Source organism: Mya arenaria, chromosome 13 (genome assembly GCF_026914265.1).
Source record: "Mya arenaria isolate MELC-2E11 chromosome 13, ASM2691426v1".
In the NCBI taxonomy this organism is placed as follows: Eukaryota; Metazoa; Mollusca; class Bivalvia; order Myida; family Myidae; genus Mya; species Mya arenaria.
The window spans coordinates 46,184,073-46,205,725 of record NC_069134.1 but is presented as its reverse complement, the minus strand read 5'-3'; the positions used below and the strand labels follow the sequence as shown (position 1 = coordinate 46,205,725).

General features: G+C 34.2%; 1 protein-coding gene across 1 annotated transcript in view; it reads right to left on the bottom strand.

Moving 5' to 3' along the window:
- Positions 1-21,653, bottom strand: part of LOC128214672 (exportin-2-like) — a 150,301-nt gene that overhangs the window by 42,842 nt on the left and 85,806 nt on the right. The window contains exons 16-18 of the mRNA XM_052921266.1: positions 16,196-16,332; positions 10,703-10,806; positions 7,380-7,477 (exon numbers count right to left, since the gene is read on the bottom strand). Of these exons, the coding sequence (XP_052777226.1) occupies positions 7,380-7,477; positions 10,703-10,806; positions 16,196-16,332 (339 nt within the window). The remainder of the gene's footprint in view (positions 1-7,379; positions 7,478-10,702; positions 10,807-16,195; positions 16,333-21,653) is intronic.

The window sequence follows — 21,653 nt, the reverse complement described above, 5'->3', positions numbered from 1 at the left end:
CTTCATTTTTTGAGTGATTATAGTGAAAATGTTTCCATATAAAATGTTGTCTTTTTATGTGTAAAACTTCACATGTTATGAATGGTTACAAATACATGCATGGACATTTTGATTCCAAATCTATGCACATTTTGATTCCAATAATTAACCACAAAAGTATTTTAAATTTGGTTTGAAACTGAAATATTGTCATTTTGTTTGTTTCTAAACAGTAAGAGGTATAATTTGTGTATATAGTTTCCATGTCAATTTAAAAAAAAGACAGTTCTTTTAAAGATGCACTCTTACTCCCACATAAGATTTTCCACAATTAATACTATTGTTTTATTATTTACTATTAATTGTAAAAATGCAACAGTCAAGCAGTGAATGGAAGAATGTAAATGTTCTTTGACGTTTACCTTATTGCTAGCTCATTCTTCAAAATATATGGCATTTTTAAAATTTCTTAAAAATAGACGTTTTTTCATCATTTTTTTTTAACGTGAAATAATTTGCTTAAAACATTGTATAAGCTCTGATATTTAGGAATGTGTATTAAATTTATGGAAAATAAACAAAATGTGTTGTTTTACATTATTTATTTCATTAAAATTAAAGGGTCATAATTCTGTCAAAAATTGATGGATTTTTAAAAAATGTGCATATTTGAGTTTGTAATGATGTACCCGTTAAAAAATTTGTTTTGAAAATAACACAATTAATACATTAGTCTGTTTTACTGTCTGACAGCCATAATCTAATTAGGAATCTGTACGTACATTACCAGGTATAACTATGTAATAGTCTTATGAAAGAACATATATAATTCATCATCAATATAAATTATTATATTTATACTGCTGTGTGTATTTTAATACTATGTAATAAACATTTTACTTAAAAGAGTAATCATGTCATGCTGTCACCTGTGTAGTTTTCTAAATGATTTGTTACTAGTCAGTTATGTTTAAAATATTATGACGGCCACCAGACTAGTCGCATACACCCAGGCCTGGAATTAGATCGGGGTCCGGATTGTCTTAAAACCCATCCATAAATAAGTCTGAGAGTTACTTACTTTTTTTTACATACAAGAGGGCCATGATGGCCCTAAAACGCTCACCTGAGTGAAGATTTTAAACCTGTTTTTTTTAAGAGGATAAATGAAATTGATGGTTAATTGCAATGCATTTTGGTGTAAAAGTAATAATGAATAAGTATTGCCAAAGGGTGTAGTGGCTGTGTTGTTAATGTTTGCTAATTTACCAACTGACACGGCTTAATCAAATATTTTCTTCTAGAGTGGAACATTAAGATATATTTGTAATCAAATCATTGATATATACCACAAACAGGATAATTCTTGTGTCTTTATTTCAATTAAGAATGATTTGACCTGATACATATTCGACAAAATTGCATTATACTGCATATCATTATCACCAGCAAAGTCTTGCAATGTGTACTTGTATTTGACTGCATACTTTTTGCCTGCACACTGACAAGACTTCTTACCTGCATTATGATATGATTTCTTGTTTGCACTTTAACAGGACTTGACAGAACCTCTTACTTTCACACTGGCATTGTTAGTATATTGAAAAACATACTGGTCAGATATGTTGCCTGGATAATCACTGACAGGACTTGTCACAGTTGCCTGCACACTGACAGGACTTTGTTTAATTGATTGCACACTGACAGAACTTCGTCCAATATCCTGCAGACTGACAAAACTATGTTAAATTGCTGACACACTGAAATAACTTTTAGTATAGACACACAAACAACAAACAGTGCACCATCCAATAAAATCAATAAACTGCCTTAAGCTCTAAAAATCAAATATCAAAATATCAATACGCATTCTGCACTTTCAACTACCAGTAATATTATCTCATCTTCCATCTAGGACAACATCACCTTCCATCAACAATTTAAAATCAAATTCTTTTTTATACAAGGCTTATTCACTATCCACACAAAATATAAGATTGTAGTTTAAAATAATCTACATGAAGTTTACAATAATCTACATGAAGTTTACAATAATCTACATAAAGTTCAATGGAAAATTCTGATTATTAAATTTATCATGCAGTAAAAATGTAATTTCTTCTAAAGAATAAAGTGTATAATAATTATTTGAATCTATGAACCTTAAAAAAGAACAATAATTACCTTAGAAGTGACTATATTGAAGACTAAATAAAATTTAAAATCTATTCCCTTGTTACTAAAAATAGAAAGTAGTGGAATCTCCAACAAAAAAGGGAGACCATATAGCAAGACTTGCTGCCTTTGCTTCAAGAGTAAATTTTTCATAACTATCAGATTTTAACATTTTTGCCATTTTGTTGTTGTTGTTGTTGTTGTTGATCAATCATGACCCCTTGTTGTATTTTTGTAGAGGGTCACCCAAGAAAGCTTTCTGAAAGTTTTATTGAATTTGGACTGGTAGTTTTAGAGATGTTTTTTTAAAGCAAAATAGGAAGTTGGCCATTTCGTTGTTGTTGTTGATCAATCCTGACCCTTTGTTGTATTTTTGTAGAGGGTCACCTAAAGAAGCTTCCTGTAAAGTTTCATTGAATTTGGAGCAGTAATTTCAGAGGAGATGTTTTTTTTAAAGCAAAACAGGAAGTCAGCCATTTTGTTGTTGTTGCTTTTGTTGTTGTTGTTGTTGTTGTTGTTGTTGTTGATCAATCCTGACTCCTTGTTGTATTTTTGTAGATGGTCACCCAAGGAAGCTTCCTGTAAAGTTTCATTGAATTTGGACTGGTAGTTTCAAAGGAGATATTTTTTAAAGCAAAACAGGAAGTCAGCCATTTTGTTGTTGTTGCTTTTGTTGTTGTTGTTGTTGATCAATCGTGACCCCTTGTTGTATTGTTGTAGATGGTCACCCAAGGAAGCTTCCTGTGAAGTTTCATTGAATTTGGCCACGTAGTTTCAGAGCAGAAGTTTTTTAAGCAATTGTTGACGGACGGACGGACAAACAGACGGACGCCGGACAAAGACAGATCACAATAGCTCACCTTGGGCACTTCGTGCTCTGGTTAGCTAAAAATAAACTTGTGCTTTTTATGTTCCATTCCTTTCTTTACAGATATGATTCAAATATGCTGATGTTATCTTTTGAAAACATTACTTTCAATGAAGAACATCACTACAATTGGTTGGGCAGCAACGTAATGGACAGCTTGTGCCTGTTGACACGCTATTGTTGGTTTGGCAGCTATTGCTTATTGGACCGCCATATTGGATGGACCATACGTGTTGGTTGAACAATTATGAATGGTTGGACCGTAAGTGTTTGTTGGACCACCAGTGTTGTTTGGACTGCTTGCTGGACAGAATGTGTGATGGACAACTAGTGTTGATTGAATCACTGTTGGATAGACAGATATTGTTTGTTGGACAGCTATAATCAGTTGATTAACAAATTTTGGTTGAACAACTTTTAATGGATGGACAAGAAGTGTTGGTTTGACCACAAGTCTTGGTTGGATTGCATTTAATGGATGGATATCTAGTTGTGCCTGATTTGACCTAAATGAAGTGATGATTGAACTGCCACTGTAGGTTGTCAGGTCATATTGGTTAGATTTCCATTGCTAGTACTTGAAGGATCTCTTTTGCTAGTTGAACAGTTGTTTTTTGACTGCTATTATTGATATTCATACATGTTAAATTGCTGACACACTGAAATAACTTTTAGTATAGACACACAAACAACAAACAGTGCACCATCCAATAAAATCAATAAACTGCCTTAAGCTCTAAAAATCAAATATCAAAATATCAATACGCATTCTGCACTTTCAACTACCAGTAATATTATCTCATCTTCCATCTAGGACAACATCACCTTCCATCAACAACTTAAAATCAAATTCTTTTTTATATAAGGCTTATTCACTATCCACACAAAATATAAGATTGTAGTTTAAAATAATCTACATGAAGTTTACAATAATCTACATGAAGTTTACAATAATCTACATAAAGTTCAATGGAAAATTCTGATTATTAAATTTATCATGCAGTAAAAATGTAATTTCTTCTAAAGAATAGTGTATAATAATTATTTGAATCTATGAACCTTAAAAAAGAACAATAATTACCTTAGAAGTGACTATATTAAAGACTAAATAAAATTTAAAATCTATTCCCTTGTTACTAAAAATAGAAAGTAGTGGAATCTCCAACAAAAAAGGGAGACCATATAGCAAGACTTGCTGCCTTTGCTTCAAGAGTAAATTTTTCATAACTATCAGATTTTAACATTTTTGCCATTTTGTTGTTGTTGTTGTTGTTGTTGATCAATCATGACCCCTTGTTGTATTTTTGTAGAGGGTCACCCAAGGAAGCTTTCTGAAAGTTTTATTGAATTTGGACTGGTAGTTTTAGAGATGTTTTTTTAAAGCAAGATAGGAAGTTGGCCATTTCGTTGTTGTTGTTGATCAATCCTGACCTTTTGTTGTATTTTTGTAGAGGGTCACCTAAAGAAGCTTCCTGTAAAGTTTCATTGAATATGGAGCAGTAGTTTCAGAGGAGATGGTTTTTTTAAAGCAAAACAGGAAGTCAGCCATTTTGTTGTTGTTGCTTTTGTTGTTGTTGATCAATCGAGACTCCTTGTTGTATTTTTGTAGATGGTCACCCAAGGAAGCTTCCTGTAAAGTTTCATTGAATTTGGACTGGTAGTTTCAAAGGAGATATTTTTTAAAGCAAAACAGGAAGTCAGCCATTTTGTTGTTGTTGCTTTTGTTGTTGTTGATCAATCGTGACCCCTTGTTGTATTGTTGTAGATGGTCACCCAAGGAAGCTATTATTGATATTCATACATGTATAATAATTATGTTAAGTGCTTAGTATTCAACACTTATTATTATTATTATTATTATTATTATTATAATTAGAGATATTATTATTCAATAATCATATTAATATATATAACTAAATATTTTTACATGTCCTTGTACTTTAATTATGTTTTACATTTACAATGTGCATCATAATGTTTTATTCTATGAACAACTTTTTTTTTTATAGATATTTAAATAAATATTAATTCTGTACAACCACTTCATGTTTGTTTTACTATAAATTGTATGATAGTATCAAACATTTTCAACAGAAATGATCAATTTGTCATAAAAATTTGCACAGAAAAAAATTCAGAGTTCATTATATGCTGATTTTCATCAAAATGAAGTTGAATTGCATCATTGAATGGTTTTTCGCATCAATTTATGATTCTTCATTTAATTTGATGAGATCTCCTGCCAACTGACCTTAAGGGGCCTATATCTTTAAAACTGCAATCACACAGATTAACTGATATACCTTTAAAGGTTCATTTGCCAAGGGTTAAAAACCCAATTTGCTTCTTTTGAAAAATCTCTTGTTCGACTGTTTTCAGCAATGAAGTGTTGTTTCACATCCTGTGTCATAATTTCAAGTTCAAAACGTCTACCTTTTGTACCAAACATTTAAATCTATGTCACTTGTGTGCATTTCTTTAGTCCTTGCAGTCAAGGAAAGTTTTCATTCATATTGACACACTTCATTTATCTCTGTTTTTGAACCAATTCTGTCTCTTCTGTTTTGCAAAAAAATAAAAAGACACTGACAGCTTCACCCATTTTTTTAAATAATTAAGACATATTAAACAAGATAATAATTGCAAATGTAAAAACTTTATGGGGAGTTAAAAATATGCACTGTTAAACATGAAAATAATTGTGGGGGTGTTCCGCCCTATTCTAGTTGTGGCGGTGGGGAGTGTTGGTCCTATTCTAGTTTTGGCGGTGGGGGTATCTGCCCTATATTTATGGTGGTGGTGGGGGTGAAAACAGAATTATAATTGTCTTGGTGGTCCCCCTTTTTCGATGTTCAGTTCCTGCCCCCCATTACATTTTTTCATGGAACAGCCCTTATGTAAACATCTGAAATTAAATAGAGGCTCTATGGCACTATCAAGCTCAATTATAGCCATTTTGACTATTTCAAGGGCCATAATCCAGTCATGAATGGGCAGATCTGGCTCATTAATATTTAACAAATGATTAAGTTTGGTGAAGATCTGATAAAAAATGGAGGCTCTATTGTGTTCACAGGCTGTAGGAATGACGTCACCATTACGTCATATGTACTTTCGTTGTGTGGAAAATTCTCGATAAAAACAAAATGTTCTTATGATTGATAAACATGTTTTCACATGCTCAATACACTGTAAATCAAAACTATCATTATTCCTGAAACTTTTATACCTTAAGTATCTATTCTTGCTTGATTTCTCATTTAGAGTAGAGATTAAAGCATAAACCGCTGCCCTATAGTTGAAAGGTCATTTTGGAAGATCTGTCATGGCGGACGGTGCAAATTTTAGAGTTTGTTTTTCAAGTGGAGTGATTTTTCTTAGGAATAACTTGCCCCCCCTTTTTTATTGGCTTAAAAGATAATTTAAAGCTTGTACTTTAAGAATATATGTGGTTATCATAGCCTGCATTCGCTCGAAATGCCTTTAAATGTTGTCTGAAAATTATAATTTTACATTGAATTATATAGGGAATAACAATGGTGGTGTGTAACCTGTAGCATAGCAATTTTGACGATGTCTATGCAATGGGGGATCTTGCTGGGTTTCCAAAGGAACTAAGCTCTCATGAATATCTAACAATTGTATAAGTTTGATTGAGCTACAATCATAATTGAAGACTTTGCTTTCATAAGCGATTGTTTACAGACATACCAGTGACGGACACTGCATATGCTCATCTGGCCTTTGGCCAATAGAGCAAATAACTAGTTCCATAACGAGAATCATTGTATAAGATTTTATAAGACTTAAAGTGCAAAAAATGCATAAAAGCCATCAAAAAATGTTGAATTTAAAATGCTTGTGTAAGCATGAGGAATAGGCAACAAATATATAGTTCACTTTTTGTGTTCGAGTTAACTAAAAATGCTGAGGACAGAAAGTGTTGTAAGCAGATTAGTTGCATGAACTATTTTAATATGTGCCAAGTAAAGGTAATCTGAGGGTAAAAAATATTTGCTTTCAAAACTGTACTCATGGTCAAAATTTCATTTCTGTAGCTTTAAAAATAAAAAGTTGGGTCAAAAGGTCAAAGTCGAGGACATCAGAGGACAACATTGATACAATCAAAACTGAAGACTGTATCATGTTCACAAGCAATTGTTTACAGACGCACGGACGCACATACTATGTACAAATTACCATCGCATAAGCTCTTCTGGCATTTGGCCAGTAGAGATAAAAAATATATTTAACTTCAAAAAGGTGTGGTTGCTCCTGAAATGACCCCATGTATCACAAAAACAGAGGGTAGAATGTGTAAGATTGTAAAGCTGATTTCTAAATAAGAGCTTTTTACCTTCGCAACAAGCAGAAGTTTTTCAGTGAGACTTTTTAGAATAACCCCCACCAGCGGGACGAGATTCTCTTGCATCATGGATGCGCTCCGCATGATTGCTAAAATATATAAGAAATATCTTACATTAATAAAATATCTAAACTTCTCTCAGTATCTGTTCATTCATATGGTAAATAACAATATCTATTTTGTAAATTTTTTGCTAAATATTTAAAGAGGCATTCTCGGCTTCGGCGTGTTCACTTTTTTATATCTAGCAACAAGACGCCAATGCAGCAATGCTGCATTAAAGCCTGATTTTTTCTTTGACGTTGCAATTTTGCAAACCTAGGATTTGAGCTAGTGACATTTTAAACCAAAAAGACCCATATTTATACTTACCTGAGATATCGTTCATACAAATAACCTGATCAACAGAAACTATTCCATTTGTGAGAGGAAAAATGAACATTTTATAATAACATCAGCTTTTCCAATAAGATCTGTCCCAGAGACCTAGTTTTTGACCCTAGATGACACTTTATCATCTCAGATATCGGGAAAATAATTTCTAAGATTTGACCTAGTGATCTAGTTTTTTTATATGAGGTGACCCATATTCACAAATGTTTAAGACAACATGTAGACAAATATTTTGACCAAGTTTCATAAAGATTTGACAAAAATTAATAAATTTTTATGACCGTGGAATTCTTTCTCCTAAGATTTGACCTTGTGACCTAGATTTTGACAGGGGATGCCCCATATTAAAGAAATTTCAAGATAGAATGCAGACAAATATTCTGACCAAGTTCCATAAAGATTTGACAAAAACTGTTGAATTTATGACGTGGAAAGATATTCCTAAGATTTGAACAAGTGACCGAGAATTTAACCCTGGATGACCGATATAGAAAATAAGCAAGAAATTATGCAGACAAATATTCTGACCTAGTTTCATCAAGATATAAAAAACAAGTTTCATCAATATCGGTCAATGCGTACTAAAGTTATTGGGCAGAAACCATTTTTTTATTTTAAGTAACAGTGACCTTGACCATTTTAAGTAATAGTGCCTTGACCTTAGCCCCTCCCCACTCAAAAGCAATCACTAGCTAGCTCTTCACATAAGCAACTTACACACCAAGTTTCGTCAATATCTATCAATGCTAACTAAAGTTATTGGGCAGAAACCATTTTTCTATTTTTAGTAACAGGCGACCTTGACCTTAGCCCCACCCCCTCAAAAGCAATCCCAAGCTAGCTCTTCACATAAGCTACCTACACACCAAGGTTTATCAATATCTGTCACTGCTTCGTCAATATCTGTCAATGCTAACTAAAGTTATTGGGCAGAAACCATTTTTCTATTTTAAGTAATAGTGACCTTGACCTTAGCCCCTCCCCACTCAAAAGCAATCCCAAGCTAGCTCTTCACACAAACAACTTACACACCAAGTTTCGTCAATATCTATCAATGCGTACTTAAGTTATTGGGCAGAAACCGTTTTACTATTTTTAGTTGAAAACCTGGTTAAATATATGTTGAATTTTTGACATGGAAATATTTTTCCTAAGATTTGACCTAGTGACCTAGATTTTGACCAGGGTTGACCCATATCAAAAAATATACAAGTAATACTGCAGAAAAGCATTCTGAACATCTTTCATCAAGATATGAAAAAAAAAATGTTGAATTTATGAGGTGGAAATATTTTTCCTAAGATTTGACCTAGTGACCTAGATTTTGACCAGGGTTGACCCATATCAAAAAATATACAAGAAATACTGCAGACAAGCATTCTGACCATGTTTCATCAAGATTTGATAAAAATTGTTGAATTTATTACCATGAAATATTTCTTCTAAAAATTTGACCTAGTGACCTAGTTTTTTACCCGAGATGACCCATATTCATATATATTCAAGATAACATAGCCGACCAAGTTTGATAACCATTGGATAAAAACTCTTGATTTTATTACATAAAATAAAAACTTTTAATGCAGAATTGTTAACAAACTGCCCGCCCGCCCGGTTTTCGCCATTCTATAACCTGTAATTTTTCATTGAAAAATCCGGCTAATAAAAGGGTAATTAACCTCATTAAAAACTGTTGACAAAAAAGATAACTTTATTTTAAAGTATCTTCCTACAACCCACAGTTTACAAAACAGTAACAATAAATGTTCAATTGTTGACAACTTCTGTTTCAATGTTGACAATATTTAAATTGTGATGATATCTCACATTAAATCCTCTCTGAGTAACTGTTTACCATGGTGTAAAGGATAATGGTGTCTGACTTCAGACCAAGGTTGAATATTACTGCCAGAAGATGTTTTCTTTCTAATTTATATCTAATCATTATATTTATAAAAGTTCATGTCTAAACCATCACCTTGATATTTTTTTTAAACAAGGGGTAAATGCAGAAGCGCATTAAATTTTTAACACCAGATTTTTCATTTGACAAATGCAATTTTGCAACAGGATGTATATGTAAAGAATATCAAAAGCTGCTATTGCATATTCACCTTAGTCCAACCTAGTTATTGACCCAAGATGTCTAATACTCCAAATGGTCCTAAATATCATGCTGAGAAATATTCTGAGTTTCTTGAGGATTGGATAAACACTGTTGAATTTATGAATGTTTTCTTATTTGACCTTGTGACAAAATTTGACCCATTTTCACAATTGTCCTAGATTTCATGCTGAGAAATATTCTGACTGAGTTTCTTGAAAAGTAGATGAGCACTGAGGAATTTGTGAAAGGAATAAGAAACTTTAACACAAAATTTTGTCTTAATATTTGACCTGGGTTTTTTTCCCCCAAGAGATAGCCCATATTCACACTGGTCTTAAATGTCATGCTGACAAATATTTTTACAAAGTTTCAGGAAGATCCGATAAGAACTTGTATTTATGACATTGAAAAAAGATTTGAAAGAAAAATTGTTTAACGACACCTGAAATACAAACAGGTTTTCACCAATATATAACACAGATTATTATTTTGAGAAATCTGGCTGAAAAAAACAACAGCTTATGGGTCTTTTATTATAATTAAGTCTTCAAATTTCCATGATGGATAAGACCATCAGCAAGTTTTGAAGGATGACAAATCTATGCTGATGTCACATAAAGGATATACATTTTTGAAAAACAGGCGGGGTAAAAATGGCAATGCAGTACTGCAAGATAATTTCTATGGTTGTGAACAAATACAAATATTGTTCATTGTGCTGTATACTCAATTTCTATGGTTGTGAACATCTATTGTTCATTGTGCTATCTACTCTGCTTTGACAAGTTTACTTGTAAAACAGAAGTCAACCCACCTTTCATCAAATACTCATTCTCGGTGGAACCTGGCAGGTTCATTGCACCCAAAAGATTCTCTATTAGTTTAGTAGCACACGTCTGGACGTCAGTGTAGGTGATGCTGAAAATGGATATTACCTAGTATATCAGGATAATGGATGTTATTTTTTCCCCATGAAATATTAGCCTAAATTAGCTTATTGAAGATATTCCAAGACTATTGCCCAGTTTACAACAGGAAGCAATGCATCCAGGTGCCAATGTTCAATTTACAAATGTCAACATTACATTGCATACTGACATCCATATGAGTATTTTTTAAGTGATGTCCAAAATGAGTTATTCACCAGGGCTCTCACTAGGCTGAAATTTTTGGGAGAAGTGACTTCTCCCTTCAGTCAATTTAGGGAGAAGTGGGGAGACTTTAGGGAGAAGTGATACTTTTCGTAACACCTGATACAAAAACTATGCCATACCACACACCTAAGTTTACATTCACATTCAAATTAATTGCTATAACTATATAAATGTTCACAAATAATGTATCATTTTTGGCTCAGCAAAAGTGTATTTGTCAATGTCACATAGTTTATCTCCAAATTACATATAAAATGAATCAAACACCAAGACAGCTAAGGATTTGAAACAATCAAAATGACCTTCTAAATGAACTGTCAATATAGTAGGGGGACGAATCTTATTTTGGTACGTTCGGGATGGGTACGAATGTCACATTCAGCTATGCTGTTATATGCTTGTCTCTGGCTAAATAATTTTCAATATGCTGACATTTAAGAACCAAATGACATTTAAATCACTGTTCTTGATGAAATTTTAACCAATACATAATGGGAGGTTGAAAAATATAACTCGGAAAAATGTTCTGACAAAATGGCGATCTCGCCGATTTTTTAAAGTCATCAACAGGAGAAAAATACTTAAGTAAACACTACATAAAGCAAAAAAGAAGATATTTTTGTGTTTACAAATATTTTTTTATCATTTCATTTTATCATGAACAGTTCACTTAAACCAATCAAATATTTGTTGATACGTCATGTTATTGATTTTCTTAGCGCCACCTTGCCGATGGCCCGAGATGGTTATGACCGTCTGCTTCAAAAGCAACAATGTTTAAAATGTCTTGCATTGTTTGTTCAATACATATATCAATTACTTTTTAACTTCTTAAATGCTTAACAAGATTTTTCATAATTATGTCGCCTTTTCAATCTGATTAAAACAAACTTATTTCATTTGATCAGGGACTTCTCAATGTACATTCTGATTGGTTGACCATCAATAGCTCCGCCTACTGGCGATGTTTTGGTAATTGGATGACACGGCCCAATTATCGGATTAGGAGATTACCTAATTTTATGAATGGCTAATTGCGGTGTTTTGACTAATGTGACAGTGGCCAAATACTCGCTGATTGACAGATTTTCAATGTGCTATTTTTTCGGCGAAGTCAATGTCGCTTTGATGATACAAATGGGCGAAGTCTGGGAATTTTAGGCGACCACTTCGTCCAAGTCGCCCCCTCACGAGAGCCCTGATTCACAGGACAAGCACAATACCTATCAAATTCAAAGTACCTCAGACGTTTTATTTAGTCATTGTATTACCATGAACTTGACAGGACACATTGTTTCCAATGTTGGGACTATAACAACATATGATATTAAGGGAAATTCCAAAACCATCCCAAAAATGTGAAATCTGGCTGACAGCAAAGTAAAATACCTCAGATATGCTATTTCACCACTTTCATGTGTTAGCATGCATTTGACAGGACACATTGTTCGCATCATAGGCACTTTAAACACAAAAAGAATATTCCTTACCTCATAATTATGCTGTTATTTTTCACAGTTGTCTTCTTGAACACTATTTATCAATAATAGGTGTGTGTTTTTTATTTAGCTTTAAGTTATAATTACAGAATCATAACAGAAATCTAAACCTTCAAGGGTTATATTACAGAAGCATCTTAAGTTAAAATTGTTCTTTTTCTTTAATTTCAACAATTTCATTAACTGTTTTATTTTACTGGTAGAAAGAGTTATGCTCAGTGTATATTCTGCCATTTAAATTGGTGTTTTCATTTTTAAAAAGTCATAGTTTCCATATTTTAAGTTTTTGAAACAAAAATAACACTGCAAAATTTAAAACTTACCATATTATACCATGTAAAGGAGGCATGTTTTGGCCCTAAAATTCAATTTCAAAAATCCTTGTGTCTAAGTATTAGGCTTTTGACATTTGTTTGTAGTGGATTTCTGGCTGAGTTTGCATTAATAGAGAAACAACAGATGTTTGTCAAACATTATGCCCCCCCCCTGAGCGCCATGTTGTCAGGATTATATGGACAATTGAACGAAATATGCATGGACCCAAATGATGCTGATTTGTCACTGACATTGGATGCTGTTGGGGGAGTTTTAATATTATGACCATTCAAAGTGTGAGAATAGTGTGTTATGACCATGACCTTTGACTCTATGACCTCAAAATCCATAGGAGTCATCAGCTGATCACCAAAAATCTAAATGTCAAGTTTGAGGGCCATGGGTGCAGGCATTGACAAGTTATCACACAGACAAAGCTTTTTTCGCTCAAGGTCACTGTGACCTTGACCTTCGACCCTATGACCCCTAAAGTCAAGGGGTCGTCTAGAGGTCAGACACAACTCCAAGTCAAGTTTGAGGGCCATGGGTGCAGGCATTGTTGAGATATCACTGGGAGAAGATTTGTTAACTTTTTGCGTTAAAAGTTACTGTGACCTTGACCTGATTACCCCCAACGTCAAGAGGGGTCATCTACTGGTCAGGCCCAACCTTCATGTTAAGTTTGATGGCCATAGGTCCAGGAATTATCAAGTTTGCTTTCAAGGTCACTGTGACCTTGACCTTTGACCCCCTAGAATCAATAGGGGTCATCTACTGTTCAGGCCCAACCTCAAAGTCAAGTTTGAAGGCCATGGGTGCAGGCATTGTTGAGTTATCACTCGGACAACCTTTTATCATTCAAGGTCACTTTGACCTTGATCTTTGGCCCAATGACCCCCCAAAAACAATAGGAGTCATCTACTGGTCAGGCCCAACTTCAAAGTCAAGTTTGCGGGCCATGGGTGCAGACATTGTCGAGTTATTACTCAGACAGCCTTTTTATCATTCAAGGTTACTGTGACCTTGACCTTTTGCCATGATGACCCCTAAAAACAATAGGGGTCTTCTACTGGTCAGGCCCAACCTCCAAGTTAAGTTTGAGGGCCATTGGTGCAGGCATTGTCGAGTTATCAGATGACAACCTTTTACCATTCAAAGTCACTATGACCTTGACCTTTGGCCCGATGACCCCTAAAAACAATAGGGGTCATCTACTGGTCAGGCCCAGCCTCCATGTCCAGTATGAGGGCCATGGGTGCAGGCATTGTCGAGTTTTGACTCGGACAACCTTTTACCATTCAATATCACTGTGACCTTGGCCTTTGGCCCAATGACCCCAAAAAACAATAGAGGTCATCTACTGGTCAGGCCCAACTTCCATATCAAGTTTATGACCATATATGTAGGCATTGTTGAGTTATTACTTGGACAAGCTTTAAAATTATTTTACCATTAAAGGTCACTGTGACCTTGACCCAATGAGCCCTTAAATCAATAGGGGTCATCTACTGGTCAGGCCCAACCTTCATGTCAAGTTTGATGACCATACGTTCAGGAATTGTTGAGTTATCAGTCAGACAAGCTTTGATCAACCGACGGACCGACTGACCGACATGTGCTTCTTCGAAGGGGGGCATAATAAATGGAAGAAAAGGTGTGTGTTTACATTTTTTACTTCAAAGGGACTTAACTCCCTTGATGTACAATCTAATAACCTTTGCCATTTTCAAGGATCAATTGAATATGGTGGCTGCTGATTTAGACATTTTTCACTGCGTCCTATCTATGATATTAAGGTTTTGACCTAGTGACCTAGATTTTGACCAGGGTTGACCCATATCAAAAAATATACAAGAAATACTGCAGACAAGCATTCTGACCATGTTTCATCAAGATTTGATAAAAATTGTTGAATTTATTACCATGAAATATTTCTTCTAAAAATTTGACCTAGTGACCTAGTTTTTTACCCGAGATGACCCATATTCATATATATTCAAGATAACATAGTCTGACCAAGTTTGATAACCATTGGATAAAAACTCTTGATTTTATTACATAAAATAAAAACTTTTAACGCAGAATTGTTAACAAACTGCCCGCCCGCCCGGTTTTCGCCATTCTATAACCTGTAATTTTTCATTGAAAAATCCGACTAATAAAAGGGTAATTAACCTCATTAAAAACTGTTGACAAAAAAGATAACTTTATTTTAAAGTATCTTCCTACAACCCACAGTTTACAAAACAGTAACAATAAATGTTCAATTGTTGACAACTTCTGTTTCAATGTTGACAATATTTAAATTGTGATGATATCTCACATTAAATCCTCTCTGAGTAACTGTTTATCATGGTGTAAAGGATAATGGTGTCTGACTTCAGACCAAGGTTGAATATTACTGCCAGAAGATGTTTTCTTTCTAATTTATATCTAATCATTATATTTATAAAAGTTCATGTCTAAACCATCACCTTGATATTTTTTTAAACAAGGGGTAAATGCAGAAGCGCATTAAATTTTTAAAACCAGATTTTTCATTTGACAAATGCAATTTTGCAACAGGATGTATATGTAAAGAATATCAAAAGCTGCTATTGCATATTCACCTTGATAACCTTTGCCATTTTCAAGGATCAATTGAATATGGTGGCTGCTGATTTAGACATTTTTCACTGCGTCCTATCTATGATATTAAGGTTTCTTACCCGGCTTTTTACATATTTCATTTGCCTCTGTCCTATCTATGCTAACGTCCTATACACAACTTATAATACAGTTAGTTAAAACATTATAAAATTTTCTTAAGATGCTTCTGTAATGCAGACCCAGATCCAAAATATCAACAGTACCAGTTCCTACTGTTAATGTCAGATGTACAAAGTTATCTTAAATACTGTCTGAGTTGAGGTTCAGTCATGAAATTGGAGTATTAGAAGAACAAGCCTTAATTCTCACACTTGTACTTGATTTAAAAAAAATCAACAAGAGCCGCTATATAAAAATTAGAATTTGAGCAAACACTAAAAGCATTTTTTGAGGGCTTGTGCTTATTTCAACAACTGAAAAATTGCATTAAGTTTTGCACATCTCAGCCGTTAGCACAATAAAAAAACAGCAAGCAGAATTACAATATGTTTGTGCAAAAGGGTCATTCTTATATCTGAATAAAATATTTCATCAGTAAATTCAACAAGCTTGTATGTGTACACCAAGTTTCATTTAAACGGTCTTTAAGTTATGTCCTAGGTTAAAGTTTTGCCATAGATCGCAAGGCTCAAAACTCTGACTTTTTCTTAGAAAAACAGACAAGCTAAAAATAATAAATTGAGAACTAACACAGCCTGTCCCTGTGGTGATCGCACCATAAGCAGCCTCTCCATACAGTGCGCCGCGTACGTGTGCACCACGTGACTGGAAGCTGTCAGGTGACTAATGAGGAGTGGAAAACTGCAAATCAATGACTCTCGGGGCAGCTGAAAATTGGAAAAAGATTCAATATATAAGAAGTTGATCTAAAGTTTGCATAGAATGATAGTAGGGTGTAACACACTGGCTGATAGCTGGTATGATCATAAATAGATGTGATTTCTACCCTCTAACCAATAAAAAGTCCATTAGTTGTCTTAATCACTGACAAAATTTGCAAACATAGCTGAAAGACAATAATTAGCCTCCATTTTGAATTTGAACCAGAAGTACATTTCTGCAGGCGATAATGGATGAACCTTTAAAGTTTTGTTTAGGTCATTTGAGCTCGATTACGAACTGGTGAGTATTTACCTATCACTTAAACATTATTTTTGAACTAAATTGGTTTTAGTTCCTTACTAAATGTACAATGTTATTCAATGACAATATCAAGTGACTGTAATTTTAGAAAGAGCATGTCAATCGTCGGGTTTAATTTTCTAATTATAAAATATGTTTTTCTTACAAAAAAATCATTAGCGCTTACTGTAATTTTGCTTCATCATTTTTAAATGGTTTTACTTGTGTAATACTTTTATTTCGTCCGAAAAGAGACAATTTAAAGAAGTCGCGAAAATATGTGTCAGTTTAGAATTTATGATATGTGACTTCATTCATTCAATGTTCTTGGGTGATTGGGTGTAGAAAACATCTTACTCATAATTGTTCATAATATTCACTAAAATAATTGTCCATTTTAGACTCAATGGAGACAAGAAACGCTGCAATGTGACGAAACCAGGTTTTTAATGATTGACAGAAGAACTTCAGCCTGTGTCTGTTTTTCTATTTTAAATAACAGTGACCTTGACCTTAGGGACCCCAAATGCAATCGATTGAAAGGTATCCATTAACTCTTCCTATAGACCAAGTTTGGTCAAGATATGTCAACCCTTACTAAAGTTATTCAGTTGCAACCATTTTTCTATTTTTAGTAACAGTGACCTTGACCTTGAACCTAAGGACCCCAAACGCAATCCCATGGAAGGTCTCCATAAACTCTTCCTTTATACCTGATTTGGTCAAGATATGTGGACCCTCACTAAAGTTATGTAGTTTCAACTATTTTTCTATTTTTAGTAACAGTGACCTTGACCCTAGGGACCCCAAACGCAATCCCATGAAAGGTATCCATTAACTCCTCCTATAGACCAAGTTTAGTCAAGATATGTCATCCCTAACTAAAAGTATTCAGTTTCAACCGTTTTTCGATATTTAGTAACAGTGACCTTGACCTTGACCGTAGGGACCCAAAACACAATCCCATGAAAGGTCTCCATAAACTCTTCCTATAGACCAAGTTTGGTCAAGATATGTCAACCCTTACTAAAGTTATTCAGTTTCATAGGTGAATTTGACGCCGCCCGGCCGCCCGCCCGAACAACGACATTCGTCATTCTAATAACCAGGTTTCACTATGTGAAAACCTGGTTAACAAGTAATACACAACCAGTTACTCAGGTATGTGACAAAAGTGAGGATGTCAACTTTCCCCTGTACAATTTCTGCAGGTGCTCACTTGTTCATGACAATAGAGTAACCAGAAAGGGGCTTATTTAAGAGATTTTAAAATTTATGACGTTTTTTCTTATCATGAAAGCGTCATTGTTGATCTCATTAGAAAAAAACTATATATATTTGAAAGAAGTGATTCAATTAGCTGTCTATCCAAAGTCATACATTTATTGATTTTCCCAGGAGGACCCATTTCTCTCAAACACAGCTATTTTACTCCGAGAGCAATGCCCTTCAACTGTCAACTTCGTAGCAGTCATATGACTCAAGAACTTGACGGTCGATTACAATTAGTTTACTTTTACTTTAAGGCTTATGTGAATCGCCCTGTACCAACAATTAATACTAGCGAAATATGTTTCAACGTGCAGTTGAAATTTGAAACTTACAAAAGAACCCTAAAGAAGAAGAATCATCATCATCATCATCATCATCTTCTATAATGATTGCATCACTCGGCAAGGAGTATACTCACAATTGTGTTATGTGTCATAAAAAGTGAAAAATGTTATAAATGGACTCTGGACTTCCTGACAAAACCATAGAACTGTCATATTTTGTAATGATTGGTCTCGTTTCATTATAAATTTTTAAACCATTATAAAACATTTAGTGAATTGGTGTTATAGATTAATGTTCAATTGCATAAATTTCAAATGTTTTTGTTCTGTAAGATTTTGTTCTGTTGTTTAAATTGACCTGGAAATAAATAAGTTTGAACATGTAATATGGATATTGTTTCTAATTAATGTCACAGATCTTGCCCAATGCAGACATTTAGAGTTATAAAAATATGTTTTGACTCTATACTTGAGCTAAGCAGACAATAAAAGGAAAATATTTTAGAATTATATAAAAAATGTGTTTCAACTCAACACTTTTCCTTATAAGTAAAAAAATGTATATGTTTTTGGTAAACCAGCGATATATATATTCGTGATATTCCTCAAAAAAATTACTGCTGGTATTCCAGTGGTCTTGTGAAAGACCACCAAAATTCACCACTGGAATACCACTGGAGTACCGCTGGCATAACAGCGGTAAATTGTGGAGTACCAGTGGAATACCACTGAAATACCAGCGGTAAACTTTTAGTGGAATGCCACCAAAATTTACCACTGGCATACCCCCATGTATTCCAGTGGTAAACCGCTGAATTTTACTGGGGCGAAGGCCTATTAAAGATGGCGCTCTTATTCTATTTGTTTTTTCGTCATTTTGGATCTGTTTGCTATTTTTTCCTCATTTTTTATCACCAACAAAAAAATTAAAGGTCAATTAAGCAATTTAAATTGATACTTTCTTCGAAATTCAAGTACTTGATTAGAAGTCATACAATTACCATACTTTTGAAAGGCTCCCCAGGGGATTTTGTTCAGAATTCCAAGGAATTTGAATCACATACCAGGAGCTTTTCATCACGGCTATTTAGCGATTTTGCACAGGTAGCATTTTACTTTTTCCCCCCTTATTGCAACATTCAGAAGTATTTTATATACACTTCTTGAAGCCATTTATATTTTAATGAGACACTGTCATACTGAATAATAAAAGCACTCACTTGCATAACAAAATATTCCATAGAAAAATATTTTTTGGAGATAATTAAATGGGCTTACCTTCCTCTTAAGTGGATAAAAAGATCTTCTAACCATTAGAAATGAAGACTTTCAGACTCATATAGAGAATGGAATGAATATCAATATTTTCATTTTCCAAAACAGCCAGATTTGTTTTATTTGATCAAAAAGTAAATTAGTGTTAATAAACATGTTTCCTTTTTGGCATTCATCAAAATAGGGAACCGATGTTTCGAACGACCCGATTTTCAATTTGATTTCATTTTGATATGAAATATCTTTCAGTGTATTTTAAGTTAGAAGTCGTCAAACAGACTGTTTACTAAGACACCGATTATGTGTTGCGTTGTCGAAATCGCTAATATGTTCAAAGGTTGACGTAAACCAAATGTAAAACGCAAAAGAAAAAACAATTAATAAATAAATAGAAATGTTTATTTTAACATAAAAGCACATTTTCGTGACAAGCAACATCTGAATGACAGTACATATTATGGCATTAGTCAGATTTAAGTTTTGCAAAATCAAGGATTGTGATTGGCGCATCTTGTCGGTTTCGCAAAACTGTTCAATCGTAATGTGACGTGACAGCGTACAGAGGGTGACATGCGTTAACAGTGAAAAATGGTTTTTCACACCTTATCAAATTGCCTTTCAACTGTCATTGCAATTTATCCAACTTGCGAAAATTTTGAACACCTAGCAATTGTTTATTTTGGAACACACGTTCAGAAAAAAGTGTGAAATTATGTCTCTGTATCCTTATATGCAACATTCCATTGTGAATAAACACCTAAGTGTGACCTTGACCTTAGAGGTAGGGACACAGTTCTTGCACGCGACACGTCGTCTTGGTATGTCGAACACATGTGGCAAGTAATTTTAAATTCTGTCCATACAAGGGAAAGTTACAGCCCGGACACGACAACCGATACTCTATGTCCTTATATGCAGCATTCCATTGTGAATAAACACTAAGTGTGACCTTGACCTAAGAGGTAGGGACACGGGTCTTGCACCCGACACGTCGTCTTGGTATGCTGAACACATGTGGCAAGTTATTTTAAAATCTGTCCATACAGGGGAAAGTTACAGCCCGGACAAAACAACCTATACTCTATGTCCTTATATGCAGCATTCCATTGTGAATAAACACTAAGTGTGACCTTGACCTAAGAAATAGGGACACAGGTCTTGCACGCGACACGTCGTCTTGGTATGCCGAACACATGTTGCAAGTTATTTTAAAATCTGTCCATACAAGGGAAAGTTACAGCCCAGACACGACAATCTACACTCTATGTCATTATATGCAGCATTCCATTGTGAATGAACACCAAAGTGTGACCTTGACCTTAGAGGTAGGGACACAGTTCATGCACGCGACACGTCGTCTTGGTATGCCGAACACATGTGGCAAGTTATTTTAAAATCTGTCCATACAAGGGAAAGTTACAGCCCGGACACGAGTTATTAAGCCGGACACACGGACGGACGGAAGGACGGTGCGGTTTTAATATGCCCACCTTTGGGGGCATAAAAAGTTCGGGACCAAGCTCCGACCTCGATGGAACGCCGGTTCTCGAACGACCGCTTGTCTGTGGGAACGCAGTTTCACTGTAAATAAAAACTTGGTCATTTTTTCTGAGATGTTTTCTTTCAGTTTCACTTTTGTCATCTTCCGATATTGGCGATGAAGGTCAATGTCATGTATGTAAAACATATAGGTGAAGAAGGACAAAGCACAGCATTGTCTATTAGTTATTTTAATCTCATTCTGTACCGAATCATTTATTGTCACCTTTAAATTATTAATCATTTTGTTTAAAATGACATTTATTTTTAATACATTGTGAAGAATTTTTCATACATTACATGCTCTCTGTTTGGAATAAAAATGTAGTTCAACCAATGAAAATCCACCTTTTATCTGATCAGTCTACTTAAAACACTTGTTATGCAATTTCTATCAGTATCAATCAAAACAATGCAACACCTGTGCCTTGCTGATTGATATAGTGTTAGTTTTACACACCAGTTGTCAGAATATCAGTTGATAATCAAATAAAGTTTCATGGCAGGAAGGGCATTATTACTGTAAATATGCTGATAAAATTCAACCTTGTGATAAAATTTGCGTACATGAAAAAAACTTTATTCAATATTATGGGGGATTTTTCCGCCCGCCGGGTAATATGGCATGTATGAAGAGTGGGCATCAAATTCAAGGA